At 42.1% G+C, this 15,670-nt stretch overlaps 5 protein-coding genes across 10 annotated transcripts; 3 read left to right on the forward strand and 2 right to left on the reverse strand.

Annotated features, from left to right (window-relative positions):
• Positions 1-269: 269 nt before the first annotated feature.
• LOC111597088 (TP53-regulated inhibitor of apoptosis 1-like) lies at positions 270-889 on the forward strand. Of its 2 annotated transcripts, XM_023311624.1 has the most exons (3): positions 270-480; positions 545-650; positions 704-889. In XM_023311624.1, exons 1-3 carry the CDS (start codon positions 334-336, stop codon positions 715-717), a joined length of 267 nt encoding a protein of 88 aa, XP_023167392.1. In that variant the 5' UTR covers positions 270-333; the 3' UTR covers positions 718-889. The 2 variants fall into 2 exon arrangements, with proteins under 2 accessions (XP_023167392.1, XP_023167391.1); XM_023311623.1 differs by having other exon boundaries at positions 271-480; positions 545-709.
• Positions 890-1,390: 501 nt separating this feature from the next.
• LOC111597118 (complement component 1 Q subcomponent-binding protein, mitochondrial) lies at positions 1,391-2,582 on the reverse strand. Its single transcript, XM_023311678.2, has 2 exons — positions 2,286-2,582; positions 1,391-2,141 (listed from the first exon to the last, which is right to left on the reverse strand). Exons 1-2 carry the CDS (start codon positions 2,482-2,484, stop codon positions 1,558-1,560), a joined length of 783 nt encoding a protein of 260 aa, XP_023167446.1. The 5' UTR covers positions 2,485-2,582; the 3' UTR covers positions 1,391-1,557.
• Positions 2,583-2,669: 87 nt separating this feature from the next.
• Positions 2,670-4,175, forward strand: LOC111597117 (rRNA N6-adenosine-methyltransferase ZCCHC4). Its single transcript, XM_023311677.2, has 3 exons — positions 2,670-3,044; positions 3,102-3,296; positions 3,349-4,175. Exons 1-3 carry the CDS (start codon positions 2,674-2,676, stop codon positions 4,151-4,153), a joined length of 1,371 nt encoding a protein of 456 aa, XP_023167445.2. The 5' UTR covers positions 2,670-2,673; the 3' UTR covers positions 4,154-4,175.
• LOC111597119 (protein transport protein Sec61 subunit beta) lies at positions 4,169-5,152 on the reverse strand. The gene is made up of 3 exons (XM_023311679.2): positions 5,033-5,152; positions 4,761-4,969; positions 4,169-4,674 (listed from the first exon to the last, which is right to left on the reverse strand). The coding sequence occupies exons 1-3, from the start codon at positions 5,033-5,035 to the stop codon at positions 4,587-4,589; spliced, it is 300 nt and encodes a 99-aa protein (XP_023167447.1). The 5' UTR covers positions 5,036-5,152; the 3' UTR covers positions 4,169-4,586.
• A 498-nt stretch (positions 5,153-5,650) lies between these two features.
• Positions 5,651-15,093, forward strand: LOC111597115 (pneumococcal serine-rich repeat protein). 5 transcript variants are annotated; one of them, XM_023311674.2, is made up of 10 exons: positions 5,651-6,008; positions 6,075-6,236; positions 6,324-6,470; positions 6,531-6,821; positions 6,873-7,022; positions 7,102-7,350; positions 7,426-10,833; positions 10,944-11,045; positions 11,102-14,457; positions 14,535-15,093. In XM_023311674.2, the coding sequence occupies exons 1-10, from the start codon at positions 5,954-5,956 to the stop codon at positions 14,922-14,924; spliced, it is 8,310 nt and encodes a 2,769-aa protein (XP_023167442.2). In that variant the 5' UTR covers positions 5,651-5,953; the 3' UTR covers positions 14,925-15,093. The 5 variants fall into 5 exon arrangements, with proteins under 5 accessions (XP_023167442.2, XP_023167439.2, XP_023167441.2 ...); XM_023311671.2 differs by having other exon boundaries at positions 5,652-6,008; positions 10,941-11,045; XM_023311673.2 differs by having other exon boundaries at positions 5,652-6,008; positions 6,327-6,470; positions 10,941-11,045.
• Positions 15,094-15,670: the final 577 nt, after the last annotated feature.

Genomic DNA, 15,670 nt, shown 5'->3' on the forward strand with positions numbered 1-15,670 from the left:
TCAAATAAACTACAAACAAAAAGAAAAGAACTAAAACACCACACAAGAAGCAAAACGTATTATTTTCAATATAATGTAAACTGAGATTAGATTTTATCTTGCTAGTTTTAAAATAAATTTAAATATGGTGCGGTTATTGGTGGCTTTTTGTTATCTGCAACTTTGAGCTTTCGGTGGTCAGCGTACCGTGCACTATCAATGGTAAAATATCGCTTTCATATATACATTTATATCGATATGTTATCGGCATAATTTCTGCATCCGACGCACGTTTTATTGGCACTATTATTTAACGAGTGAAAAGTATCAATTAAAAATTGAATACACTACAGCATGAACAGCATAGGCGACGATTGCAATGAGTTAAAAAAGCAGTACGATGCCTGTTTCAATAACTGGTTTTCCGAACGATTCCTTAAAGGAGAAACCGATGACTCCGTATGCGCACCTATATTCAAGGTTTATCAGGAATGCGTAAAGGTAAGTAGTTCAATGAAAAAACCCCTTGTGGCCTCATGCTGATAACATTATAACGCCCACGCAGCGAGCCATGCGTGAGCAAAAAATTGAATTACGTGAAATCGAAACGGATTACACCACCGCCAGTGAATTCGACAACAACAACAACAGCAGCACGACCGGCAACAGCGGCAAGTCGCAGGGTAGTCAAAATAAAAGTTGACCTCTAACGCTTGATTTACAGCCCCAGCATGGTGAGACAGCCAATCCGGATACAGAGCGTAATACATGTATTAGCCAGTCGGCGCCTCACGGAAGTAGGGATACATTCCCTGGGAAGCAAAAACGCAGTTCCACAGTCTAAAAGTATACAGCTCGTAGCAATAAGTGGTTAAAATTGACGCAAAATCATCATTAAAATTATGTTAAGTTAAAACCATGCTATAAATATTAAGAAAACATTACGGTTAAAGTTTGTAAATATGTATATGTATGTGTGTCTTAATAAAACATTTTACTAAATGGATAAATGTACATTACTTCAGTTAGTTAACAGTCAGCCCATATTAATATCTTGATGTCACACTAGACCACTGTTAAATTCTTACGTAAAGGAAAGTCCCGTTATTTTGAGTCTAAACGATGATAGCTGCCATCGTTTAAACTCAAAATAACGGGACTTTAATTTATGTAAGAATTTAACAGCGGAACAGTTACACACATACATATGAACTGTAAATAACGAGTCATAGTGAATTTTAATAGTACATATGATAGATGGGACCTTAAGGTAACGTTTACTTATAACTTATACAAATAAGCAAAAATAAAAAAAAGGTAGTTGGTTAAAATGTGTATTTTGCATAATCAAAACCTGAAGAATATGCCTAAATAATCAAATTAGCATGCGCTTATTGTTCAATTATCAAAATACAATGTTTAACAATCTTTTGCCTTAGAAACTAGTATTAGAATCGACAGCGTAGGGCTAAAAACACGAATAATGCAAAACGTTTTTAGCTCGAGAAACTACCGAATTGATGAAAACTTAAAAAACTACACAACTGCATCTTAAATTTATAAATGAACATTCAATAATTATTTGCCAGCTGTGAACTTGGAAAGCTTCTCCAGCAGTGCAATGTAAGATGTGTGCTCGTGAGCTGTAGCCAGATCGGAAAGCTTCTCGGCAAACTCATTGCTAATTCCCTTTTCCTCCAGGATGTTCATCAACAGATCGTACAAATAGCCATCGAGCACATCACCAGCAACGGCATAAACTTTGTCATTCCATTCGCCTTCATATATAGACATTTCATCGATAGAGAAAACATCGTTGTATTCGCCCTCCTGTGCTTCGCCTTCCAAGTAAGAGCAAGTAAACGATAGTGTAGAGGTACCCTTAATGATGTCCACTTCAAATTGCGGCTTGCTACGCATTTCACCCAATTCTGGTTTGTCGGCATTGGGATTAACTTCTGGCTCTTGCTCGCTGTCAACAGTGTGGTTTACATTAAAGCTAATGACGACCTTTTCCTTTTCCGTCTGCTTGGTCAGCTCGACATCGGCACCAGTGACTTTTACACAGAAGCCTTCCAGTGTGCTGGGCACAGTCTTGCCCTTTTGCACCTTACGCTCAGCAATAATCTCCTCAGTAAGAAACTCGACCAGTTCACGCTCGCCTGTGGACACAAAAAAACCGTTGATTTCCAATTTCAAAATATCTTTCTAGATGTCGCTAGCGACACGTTTGAGGTTATGTAACCATGTAGAAACATGCGTCAATCTTTTAAGAAGGAAAGAGCTAAACATTATGAGATACTCACCTTTAGTGTGCACATTGCATCCACAGGTGCAATTGATGCTGGGCTTATGTACATTTAACACGGTAACGTGGTCACCACCAACGGCCGGCTTTTTGGTCATGTGCCACAGGCTGCGGGTGAAATCGCGCTTGCCCAATGCTCCAGTTTTTGTGCTGGCCAAGTTGGCAAGACGTAAAGTTGCTGTCTTCAAGCTGTTCATCTTGTTATATAAGATATCAATTTATTATGATAATAATTGAAAAATGTGCTGCCGCTTCTGTGTTGCAACTTGCAATGGTCTTACATATGCCGATAACGATGTATTTAAATATTTGTGTATCGATTTATATAAAATGTTGGGTTTTTACGATAAAGTGGCAACGCTTTGCTACTCGGTCAGTCCAATCAAATGGGTGAAATCAGTGAAAAACTTCTTCTCCAAGTTGAGGAAGATGACACAGATCAACATCCCTGCTGCCCGCATGGACCCACAGTGCTCTTTTATCGCCAAAATCAAACACACCGTGATGGGTTCTATGCCTGCGCCGCATATCGTAATCCTAAGCTCTGCGCTTTTCGCATGGATCACATGAAATGGAAAGGTAACCAGATAAAGCGAGTGCCAGATATACGCGCCTATCCCCAGGAACGGTACGATGAAGATCCCGATCCCACAAGTCACCTGAAAGCACTTTCACAGGACGATGTGCATGCCCAGTACTTTTTCGATCAACAGGCCCTAAAATTCATTGCAGATCAGTGTTGTTTGCTGAAAATTGAGTAAGTTCTAATATAACAGGATTCTCCATGAATTATGTTGTCACGCTTATTTTATAGTAAAGTGGTATGCATGGGCGCGCCTCGTCTCCATTTCTACCTGCGACGTATACAGAAAATGCAAAGTTTCTTGCTTGATTTCGATGAGCGTTTTAGTAAATATCTGAGTCCTCAGGAATTCTGCCTATACAACATGTGCAACAATCACTTTTTCTACAACCGCCAACCCTTTGAAATGTTCCTCAAATGCAATAAGTAAGATTATTTAATGCAATAATCAATCCAATGCTTAACATATGTATTTTAGTGATGAACGCATCTTAATTGTCACGGATCCACCCTTTGGCTGTAGAACCGAGCTCATTACAAATACGCTGAGATCCTTAAAGCGTTTGCATAATAGCCTCAATCAGCTGCCCGCCACTCCACTCTCTATATTTTGGGTGTATCCATACTACATGGCGAACTATATAAAACAGGATATGCCCGAGCTGCAAATGTGCGATTATAAGCTAAATTACACCAATCATAGTCGATATACGAATGTGGGCAACTCCAGACGTTCCTATGGGTCGCCAGTGCGCATCTTTACCAATGTACCGCTTGACCTGTTGCGCCTGCCGCTTGCGCAGGGCTACAAACATTGTGATAAATGTCAACGTGACACGGCCATAGAGAATGTGCATTGCGATCGCTGCCGGAATTGCTGTTCGCAGAATGGCCAAACCTATCGGCACTGTGAGCTCTGCGATATGTGCGTGAAACCGAACTATGTGCACTGCTCGAACTGTCGCCGCTGTTGTCAACGTGTTGGACACGACTGTGCGTTGTATCAGTCGATGCAGCATTGCTGGTTGTGTGGCCAACGGGGTCACATTGAAAGTAACTGTGAAATCTGGTCACAGCTCTCACGACAGACCAACCAACCACAGTTAAAGGCCGGTAGATGTCTTATTTGCGGGCAACAGTGTCATCGTGAACGTAATTGCCCACGGCGCAATCGTTACTTCAAGGAATCTGAATTCATGGGACAAACTTTGATAAGATCACAAAACCGAAAGTTGGTAGCTGCACGAAATAAAGACAAAACTCGCAAGTTTAAGAAATTATAAAAAAAAATGAGTTAATTGTTATTTTTTCTCGTTTAATACCAAATTCATTTGATCTTAACACTTTTTGTTTTTAATCTATTGAACTGCGCCAACGACAGAAGCGCGAAAGTAATGCACATGAACATGACCACCATAAATTGTGGAATGGATAATCTGCCACAAACTTCAATTAAACGAAATTTGCAGCAAAGTAAATAGAAAATTTTGACAAATTATGTTTACAATTTAGTTCATCAATTAACGACGGGTAACTTAAGCTTAGACAATAATTAATTTCAAGTGGAAAACACTAATGCCTCAACCCACGGAATGCGACTGTTTGTTTGTTGTTGATGTTGTTCTGGCAATTGTTTGTTTGAAATCTGATGACGTCGACAATTGGGTCGCTGCGCGTACGTTGAGGTGAAAGTATTTATGTGCTAAAATGAACTGTCTAAGAACGGTTGTATTTTCCCCAAATGTGCAGCATGAAGACGGAGGCGATGAACAGCAACGACATAACCAAAACTGGAACTGGACCACTGTAAAAGCACAAGAGAATGCAACAAAACATACAATTATGTATTAGTGAGCGTCACTAATTTAGTATAGAAGCAGTCTCGCTTACACTTTAATGCCGGGTGAATCGTCTGTGTAGAAACGCCACATTCCACCAGTTCCTGCTCCGCCTGGAGCACGACTCCTGGCCGCTGTTGTTGTTGTTGTCTTTCGCTGCTTTAAAGTGCTACCACCACCAGCGCCAGCGCTACGTGGCGCCGACAATTTGCTGGGAGAGCGTGAACCGCTGCCAACGGACGTCGAACTTGCAGGAGCAGGCTATAGTAATAAACACCAGTTTTTTAATTTTTAGTTTTTGGTTCAATTAGAATTTTCACTCACCATTTTAATTTATGTGTTTAATTTTAATTAAAGGCAAATGTGCACTAAGTCCGTGAGTGCTGCGTGCTGACCTGGAAAAGTGTTGAAAGCGTTGAAATCGGTTTGACGTCTGTTCGTGTCGGTTTCGTGTTCCACGTCACCTGCCATTCGCCCTTAAACGTAACTTTGACAGCAAATACTCGATTAGTTTCCACAAATGTTTGATTAAAGTGAATAGCAAAATAAGTTGATAGTGGCGTTCGCGGGAAACTGAAAACTAGAGACTAAAACATGACGTTAATATAAGAATATTGTTTTTAATAAATTTAAGTATAAAATTATAAAGGTCTAATTATATAAATATACTAAGAAGTATCTTAGAACACGAACACAACATTTATAATAGCTACCGTTTTAAATTTGATTTTAGTTTGAATTTGAATACCCGTAATAGGATTAGCTTCATAAAGGGTTCTGATTACATTATTTTTATTCCATTTTATTATTTTGTATCCAATTATTTATAATAGGAGCATCGAATCCTGTGTATCAAATATTAATAAACGAAATGTTAATGAGTCGACAGACTGCGAGGCTTTAACATTTTATTCATCGCATTGAATCTGTAATGAACTATCGACTATTATATCGCTATCGATACCAAATGCAACATACTCAATACTTCTTTATGTGCGGTATTTCCAAGTTTATGTGATTGTAAAATAATATTTAATTTAACATTGCGCGCGGTGTTTAGCAATTTATAACTCATTTGCATGAAGAGCGCCATATTTTGCTGCATCGTTGCTATGGTGCGCAAATGTATACAACAATCCGACAGTGACAAACATATATTTAAAGAGTAAATGCAATCGCTATAGAGCGAAAAAAATAGAAAAAGAAAAATACGTAAATATATGCAGAGAAAATAGTTTTGTAAAAATGGATGATATAGAAATAGAATATCTTGACGAGTATAAAGACTTAGTTGTGCCAGGTGAGTATAATATTTGAAAAGATGCTGCCCTGCCTACGAGTTGTTTAATATTATTTGTTTTGCCAGGCATCAAAACAACCAGCGATGGGCACATGCAGCAAACGTTGATGCGAATGCCGCTCAACAGACGAACTTCGTCTGACTCGAGTGGTTCCTCGTCGATAGATCCAGATATATTTCAGAAACTTTTTGACGGCAAATTTCTTGACGATGAGTTGCTAACTGAAAGTAAGTTATCATTTTACATGACTAAATGGCTTTTACAGCCAATAAAGTTTATTTCTGCTAATTTTCTGTTCTGTTTCTGTGGCCTAGCAGCGAAAGGTAGTGCTCGCCGTCGAGTAAGCTCATCATCGAGTGAATCTAACGATGCTCTGGACGCTTTGTACAATCGACAAAGCAGTAAACTCAAGGGCACAAGACGTGATCGCCTAGAATCATATGATTCAATTGATGATTTGGGTATGTTGAATGTTTTTAAACAGTAAATCACACGCTTTTTTAACATCTTTTGATCTTCAGGTGATGCATTAATGGGTGCAACCCGCAACTCGCTGTCAAAGCCCACGTCCTTTCAGGCAGCAGCACGAAAGTCACTAAGTCACAACGGCATGGACAGGTCTAAAAGTGCAAAATCTGCGGCAAAGTGCAATAACCCGGAAAGCTTTAAGCCCGGGACGAGACCTAGCGGCAGAAGCAGTAGCAGTAGCTCATCGAACCCTCCCATTCTGCACAAGAAAGCAGTAACCATTATAAAAGCTAAGAAACCGGACTTGAATCCACCTAAGCATGAACCCAAAGAGGATCCACTGCGTAGGTATTTTATAACAACAACTCGACATTGACTGATTGTGGGACTTACAGATTTGCAGGACTTCTCAGATAACACAGACACTGATTCATCTTATGAATACGAGTCCGATTTTTATGGCTATGGCGATTCAGATGATGTCGATGCGTCGAAGCATATTATTGATATATCAACAGATAGCAGCACTGTATCTTCATTTGCGGGTAAGTCAAAGTTAAACGACTAGTTGATACTGCCAACCCTCTGATAATATTTATAATGTGCGTAAAACAAACCGTGTAGACACTGTGACACCTGTTGTTTCCGAAGACGAAAGCCTGAAGCAGCAGCAGCAGCAGCAGCAAACGCCACATGGTCATAATGATCGTCTACAGTTGTATTTAAATAATCTAAGTAGTGCCGAAACGCCTCCATCTAAACAAAAATACACAGGCCCAGCTAAAAAATCACGCACCCAGAAAAAAAAACAGTCTAATGCATTAGCTGAAAAAGTTCAAGACCAGGATCAAATTGATCAGGTGAATGCAAAGGGTAAGTTTTTTCTGATTCTTTATAACTTTTTGCGTATTTCACATTTATCACTTATTTCGCTTTTAATATTTACAGCCGAGAAGAAGTTTGACAGTCCCTCAAACAGTAAAACTGCATCGAATTACTGTAATGAGATCGACAAAGAATCTCCTGCTGATTACGTCGACGTTAATTTAACCTATGAAACCTTAGAGCTTTTAAGCCTCAATCTTGCCGAGGAAATCATTAACATTGACGCTGAGCGCTCCAAGGAGTTCGAAAGCCGTTCCGCTTCCAAGACGCGAAGCTTATCTTCTACAAAGAAAGTGGATCACCCAACAGTTAGCTCATCGTTTTCCAAAAGCCATGTACGCAAACTCACATATTCTAACGAAAAGTTAGATGAGATAGCTACGCCGCTAAACTCTCTTCGTCGAGCGAAAAGTGATGGCGCCTTTCCGAAATGTGGTAGTAGTCGATACTCAAAGAACAGAGCCGCCACCACAGAGTCACAGATCACGAGTAGGCCACCATCGCCAGCGAAAAAGATTGTAGAAACAGCAATAGAGCAAGAGCCAAAAATGGAGATTGAAGTTAAAAAAGAGCCAGAACAAATAAAACGCAAACGTGGTCGACCGAGAAAGAAGAAAAACAAAAATAATTTGAATAATTTCCTCTCGGAGCAGGCTAATCCACATCCGTCAAAAAATCAAAACGCTACTGTCAAAGTAGAGGAAAAGATGAAAATAACAACTAACGATTCAAATAAGCAAGAAGAAGCGTCGCTAAGCGCTCCGTCTGATACGATTTCGGAATTAAAGTCTTCGAACGAAGCTCCGGATGAGTCGCAACAGGAATTGAAAATGAATGATCAAGAAACAACAAAAGCTACCGATATAGCCCAACCACAGCTCAGAGATACAAATGTCAATATAATTTCTACCTCAACGGAAGACAGTAAGCTAGAAGTTAAGGCTGCTCAGAGGGCAGCAGATAATGAAACAGATAACTTAAAATTGAGTGCTGGGAAGAGTATGGATATTGACGGTGTTGAGCTGTTGAATAATGCACAAGGATGTGAAAATGGAGAATGCATTAAACAGGAAATGCCAAACACAAATACAAACAAAATAGAACCAGAAAAAGAAGAAAAGGATATAACAAACCAAGACTCTCGCGATGAACTGGAGAAAATGGATGTGACTAATACTTTAGCAACGGATATTAGCCAACCTGTTGAAGCTGAAGGTATACAAACTATAGAGCAAGAGACTGATAGACGAGATGAAGATCTATTGAATGAAAAAATGGAAAAGATTGAAAAATATTTATCTGAAGTAATGAGTCCTCAAGAAGATATTAAAGAAGTTAATAAGGAAGTGACTGCAGATGTGACTGATAACCAACAAGCGGCTAATCCAAACGTGGAAATGGCAAAGAAGAAATATCGCTCATTAGCCACTATCGTTTCTTCTCCAGAGATCACTTCGGCTACAAAAACGACAAAAAGCGAAAGTCGCAATGCCAAGCGTCTGCTTAGGGGTGACATTGATTCAGTCGGAATCGCTGAAACTCAGCGGCGCAATAGTCCACGGCTGACAGAAAAGTCACCGGTTACAAAAGCACCGAAGGTTAAAAGAGAAAAAACTAAAGTCCCTTCGGCCCCCAAAACACCCAGAAAATCGAAAGCAAGTAATGTAGAATCAAGTTCCCACGTAGAGTCAGTAAAGGAGCGACCGCTACGCAGCTCCAAATCAACAACGGCTACTACTGATGAAAACAAGAAATCAGAAAAACCGAATAAGTCTGCGAAAATTATACAAAACTCCGATGACAAGGATAGTGCCACAACGCATAGGAAATCGCGTAGCACAAAGCCTAAGTCAAAAGCCGAGCAGATTGATAAATCTAATTTAGCTACGATAACAGAATCCGGCCAATCTGCATCATTCGCACCTAAGCGCGATGCCAATGAAACAAATACAAGTGATGTTAAACTGAATTCAGGCAAAGATATTGATATTCCCACATCTTCGGATACTCATAAAAAAGTAGATGCTAAGAATATAGAACCCCTAAGGGAGATAACATTAACTAAGGAAATGTCAGATCTCGAACTGCTTAAAACATTGGACCTTAATGAGAACTCAAGTTGCAGCGAGCAGCAACCAACTGTTTCAGATACTCCACCTATTAAAGCCGCCGACACTACTGAAGATCAAAAGCATTTACATGAAGTTCTTGATTTGCAGATTGAAGGCGGCAATAAGGAAGAAAACACAAGCGAGCAGTCGGCCCTAGTTAAACAGCGCGCTGGAATGCCTCGAGAAATTAGAGGTCTATTGCAGGAAACAGGAACTGAATGGGAGCTCGAGACAGCAGGAAATCGTGGCCGTGCCACTCGATCAAGAGTGAGTACGCCAATTCCTGGAAAGTCGAAAAAAAGTAGGCTAAAGGAAATTAAATCCACCGATACTCCAACTTACGAACAAATCAATGATAAACCAGAAGCGAAACCCGATCAGTCTCCTTCCTGCAGTGAATTGTCTATAAAAGATCAAGAGAATGAATCACTCAACATAAATAAAAACCAAACGAATGAAAATATTGAAGAGGCTGCAGCGCTTAAAGCAGACAGTGCCGATCAGTCGGACCATCAGACTATGTGCTGTGATATACGACATTCAGATGAGAAAGGCAATCAGCCCGAGCTTGTAGAAACGGAGCCGGATCCGAGTATTTCAGTTACACCAAAACTTGTGGGTTCACATAATTCCTCCATGTCATATCAGGACACACCCACCACTTGCTCTTCGAACAGTTCATGCCGTAAGCTTCGCATTCTAATTAAGAAACCAGTGCCACGCTCTAAAATCAATTTTGGCCAACTTGAAAACGTTGAGGAAGAAGATGAAGAGTTCGAAGATTCTACATATCAATCTGATCAATCAGTTTGCAACGATGTAGAAGAGAAAGCAACTGAGAGCGAGCCAATGGCTGAGAGCGAGCTGATAAAACCATCCACTGAAGTATATCAACAAAATCTCGCTGATAAAACAGTAAATCCCACACAGATTACAGTAGATCAACAAATTGATCAAGCTGCAGCTGATACCAAAGTTAGTGAAGAACAACCAGATGTAAAGGATACTAAGGATAAGCTAACAGAGCAGGAAACAGTTGACACGGAACAACAGCACAATGAGAAGAATGCCACCATCAAGGAAGGGAAAGAAGCAACTGGGGAGGGGCAACAGGATATTATAACGTCTAATGAATTACAGCAACCTGAAGAAGAGGCATCTCAGCAGGCAACTTCTGACAAACAGGAGCAACAGCAACCGGATCAGATAGCTGCTGAACGGACGCAACAACCTACAGATGAGCAGCAGCTGGTTAAAGATAATATTGATAATTTATGTACGACGGAAACAACAGGTGTCGACAAGGAGGAGTGTATCGATGCTGGGAGCTCCAATCAAACGGATGCTTCTGAGCCAGATGGTTAATAGCTATTCCTATAATATAAAACATAAACTCTTCTCCATTCCATATTGTAGCTCGTTCTCTAATGTTTAACTTTCTTTTCTAATCTCATGTTTTTCTTTTAGTAGCCGCAAAACGCAAGCAAATGTTGCAAATGAAGCAAGCTGCCCGCGGCACTGCTATGGCACCACCAGCGACACCTAAAAAGGATCTATCCCCTGCCAAAGCGGGTAAGTTCAATATGTGATACAACATTTTGAAACAATATTAAATGAATCTTTCGCAGCGCGACGTCTAGGGAAGCCCATAAAGTTGAGTGAACAACCCAAACAAAAGCGTCGAAAACTAGCCGAGTCAAAGACACAGCATGGTGGACATGAGGACAAGAGAAGTCTTCAATTGGAAACCAAGGAGCTCTCTTCGACAAACAAGGCTGCTGAAGAGCCAGGAGGCAAGGCTAAAAAACAAATATCTGTCGTCAAGAAATCTGTGCCTCAAGAATCAGCATTATTAGTCGACAAGTTCGGACAAACATTAACATCCACAAAGCTCAGCAAGAAGCATGAAGCAAACAAGACACCGCCAATTAAATCTAGCTTATCAAAGTTACTTAGTGGTGACGACTCCATGACCGTGGATAACACAGTTATAATAACCAAAACTGAAATACCAAGTACAACACAACCGTTCAAAAAGGTGGACACGCCAGCATCTCCTGCTGGCGGTATTAACATCTCCGTCTCATTGATGCCTGATGTTAACAACCAAATGACTTTAACACCCAAAAAGCTATTGACCCAGACGGAGACAGCCAAGAAGCTGATATCTCTGAGTGCTGCAACACAGAAGTTGGAAGTATCTCCAATCGCAATACAGCCTTCAGCTTCAACTACTATCGAAAAGTCGCATACACCAGTTGCTGAGACTACCAAAAAGCTGAAAGTCCGTAAATCAGACGCTGATAAGCGAGCTCGAGTAGCAGGAAAAATCCCGTCTGCCGACACCAAGAAGAAACCAACGGCGACAGAGGAAACAAATCAAAACCTGGAAGCCAAAGAGCCAGCAAAACCAGCTGCGGTGGTTAACCCTATAGTTAGCAGAAAATCCTCACCACACACTCATGAGAAAAAGTTGAGTGCACACAACAGGGAACTATCTGCAGCTCCAGCCAAAACTAGCAATGACAACGCTGATAGCAACGACGCCAGCGAGGCAATGGCTACAGCGAAGGGTATGCACAAGAAGGATTTACGTAAGGTTACTGGTCACAAATCGTTCAGAAAATCAAAATCCAAGGAAGTGCCAGAAGTGTCGGTGGCAGAAGCCACAGCAGCAGCTGCAGGAGAGTCTAGGCCATTAGCAACAAATACCCCGTCAGAATCCCGGGATTCATCCAACGAGCGTAAAAAACGCTCTGCTCGCATGACAAAGATATCGCAATCAAAAGCTGCGACACCGGTAACACGTGCCTGCAGTCATGCACGTTCTTTGGCCGACACGCCTTCGCCCATGACCTTGCCCACAAAACATCGGAATCCGTCCCACGAGCGACAGCCAGCAACATTGCCCGATCTTATTGGGCAAATGGCACCAAAGCCGCAGCGTCAATCCCGGAAGAGTTCTAAACTGGCCAAAACTGAGGCGCACACCCCGCCTCAGAGTCAAGGTCCAGCTTCAGTCGCCGAGTCGGCGAAAGTTTCACATTCTCGTAAGCGCAAGCTGCCAGATAAGCCAGTGGCAGATGGGGTAAAACGTTCAAAGGAGCAGCCGGCTACACCGCAGGCAGCAATTGCTTTTCCAGTGCGAATTACAGCGGCTTCTATTGGCACAATCCCTGCTAGTGAGAAACCAATCGCTGACCCAATGGCGACTATTGAGATACCAAAAGCACCACCTCCAATAGTAGCGCCACAACAAGTGCAAAAGCCCAAGGATTTGAAACTTCCGGCACAGCCATTGCCGCCTAAGATGCGCAAGTTACGAGTGCGGCTTAATCGGAGTGTGATAACAAATTGGCTAAAGGGTCTGCAGCAACCGGGGCCATCCAATCAGCGGTTGGAGTCGTCAACAGCCCCAGCCCCCAGTGCCAAGACTGCAGCAAACGCACCTCCAAAGCAAGCAGATGCTACAAGCAAATTGCAGCTCGTTGCACGAAAGCAGCTGTCGAAGATACCCATTGCTAACTCCGTACCACTCCCAGTACCTTTGCCAGTGCTCGAAATAAAGGCGGAGCAGCCAGAAGTAGAGGATGAACCACAATCCAATGCATCTGCAGCGCAAACAATGCATATGGAAGTTGATGTTCCAGCGCCATCCATAACACAAGCTGCGGCAAGTATTTCGAGTAGCCACAGCAGCAGAGTGGAGCCAACGGCGACAACGCAGGCGGAACCTAATATAGCTAACAATTCGAACAACGCTGTCAGCAGTAGCAGCAGCACCACAGCCACTACCGCTAGCACCACCAACAGCAATAGCACAATACCGGCAGCGCGCACCGCCAGCGATCAGAATACATTTGGAACAACGAAAATGTTTTCGTTTTTGTATCCATCGCGATATCAATACTCCTATGGCCATGTTGGACTCGATTTTTGCTGCCCAAATCTGGACGGGCCGATGCAGGCCATTGATCCGACCCGGCTACATTCAAAAGTGGAAGTGCCAGTGCTGGAGCTGCCACAGTACATGGTCATCTCGACAAAGATTATTTCGAAGCAGGACAAAAACATACCGCAAAAGGTGCGCGCCAAACTCGAACAATTAGCAGCTGCAAACGATGCTGAACCCCGTGCCATACAAACAATGTTGCCACCGACGACGACAGCTACAATAGCAACGCCCTCCGTGACCACTAGTGCACCGGCAACCGTGAGCAATGTTAATTCGATTGCCAGGCAGCAACCTCCTCGTAGTACAACTTTGGCCAAAAAACCGCAGCCAACTAGTGCCGCTGCTCCAGTTGCTGCTGCGCCATCGCCGACTGTAGCCAGCTCAACAGCAACTGCGAGCACTCCTGGCTTTCTGCAGCTGCCACCGATTTGCCCCACTGAGAAGAGGCGCGTGGAGCTGCAGACACGTGTTCAGATCTTTGATCACATACTGCAGAACTTAGCACGGCGAGCCAGTTTAATGAGCGTTGAGGAGCGCCAACAAGTCATAAAGAACATAGTTAGGACGAGCAGCCTGCTACCGATTGATGTGGACATGGCCACCCAGGTGTTGGAGAACTATTCATATTATTTGTACGCAATCAACAATACCAGACTTGTCGAGCAGCCAAAGCTGCGCTCCATTGGCACATCAACTACGTCAACCACGCCCACATTCACCACCGCCGTCTCCACAGCAACAGCAAGCAACACTAGCTCAGCGACTGCTACTGCGCTACCAATGGCAGCAGAGGGCAGCAAGCCCATTTATGATAAAGGCAAGAATATTATTGGCTATCAGTACAAAACACCAAATTTGTCCTTGAACTCAGCGGTAGTTCGTACTCCCTTAGCGATCAGCGCAATACGTGGCACAAGCCCCAAAGGCGGGCAACCGCCAGCAGCAGCTGGATTAGGACCAACAGCGACACATCTTAGCCAACAGCAACGTATGCGCCTTCTTATGACTGCAAATGCCGCCAGCGGCAAGGTGAGTTTAGTATTTCTCGAGACATCATTGTGCATCGATTAATTGTATTTATCTATTGCTTATTATTCCCTTTGTAGGTGAGTGGGGCGTCACCCGCTGCGGAAGCTACGCGTGTTGCAAAGAGAGTAGGGTCTGGTACCATGATTCCCTTTAATCCATCGCCAGCACAAAAGACCTATGGAGGCCGGTCCACGAGTGTAACGTCTGCTATGAAAGCAGCCACAGCTGCTGCAACCAACAAAGTTACACCTGTTGGCGTCGTCAGTGGGATGCCTCAATTTGGGGCGAGCGGAAAGGCTTCGATAGCGTCTGCCAGCTCACAGGATAACTCGAATCGAAGTAATCTGTTTATTGTCAATCAGTTGCTGTCGCAGCAAGAGGAGTGTATACTACCAGATGCCATTGGTACAGTGGATGCTGCTGCTGACATTAAAGGCGAGCTTGAAGATGCAGAAATATTAACTTAATTCTTAGATCTAATTATAATTACACTTAAACTCTGAAAGTATTTTAAGCTACTTTACCAAAACTAAGAACAACACGCCCATATAAACCACAGATTAACATATGTAAAACATTAATTGCGGGTTATCAAAAAGTTTGTTGAATTTCCACCCCTTTACTATACAAGTTTTTTTGAAATAAAAAAAACGCTATAATCTAGATTTAAAGTTATATTTGTGTAAAGCAAGCTCAAGGCAAGTTGGTAGCACAAAAATTTAAATATTTCAAATAGTTCGTTTCAGTGAAATCTCATTAACTACTTTTTCACATATTGTGATCAGTAGTTCATAAACTTTGAAAAGCTCAAAAAGATGTGATTCGTTCACATTTACCAGGGCGACATCAATCTAAATTACGAGGGCTACACAAAAGAAACCCAACGATTAATCTTAATTTAAATCACTGTTTTAATATTTTGTGCCAAAATATGTTTGCTAGAGATTAATAAAAAATAATTAAGTTTTATTATTTTTAATGTAAAATTAAACATAATTACATGCAAAATACTTTATTCAAGCTTGTGACGTCACGCGCTCCGAGAGCGCCAAAGTAATGGAACTGCGCAGTGAGTCACCTTGTTAGCGTATGTGTACATGGCGTTCGGCATTCTTATAAGAGAAGAGAACTTGCGAGCACAACAACAGTTTTCGTTTGCCGGCTGTTTGCAACGAACGCATTCCTAATAAGCGGTCTCCGCATCACTTTTACA

The sequence above is a fragment of the Drosophila hydei genome, unplaced genomic scaffold, assembly GCF_003285905.1.
Source record: "Drosophila hydei strain 15085-1641.00,03,60 unplaced genomic scaffold, DhydRS2 tig00000060-arrow-pilon, whole genome shotgun sequence".
NCBI classification, from domain to species: Eukaryota; Metazoa; Arthropoda; class Insecta; order Diptera; family Drosophilidae; genus Drosophila; species Drosophila hydei.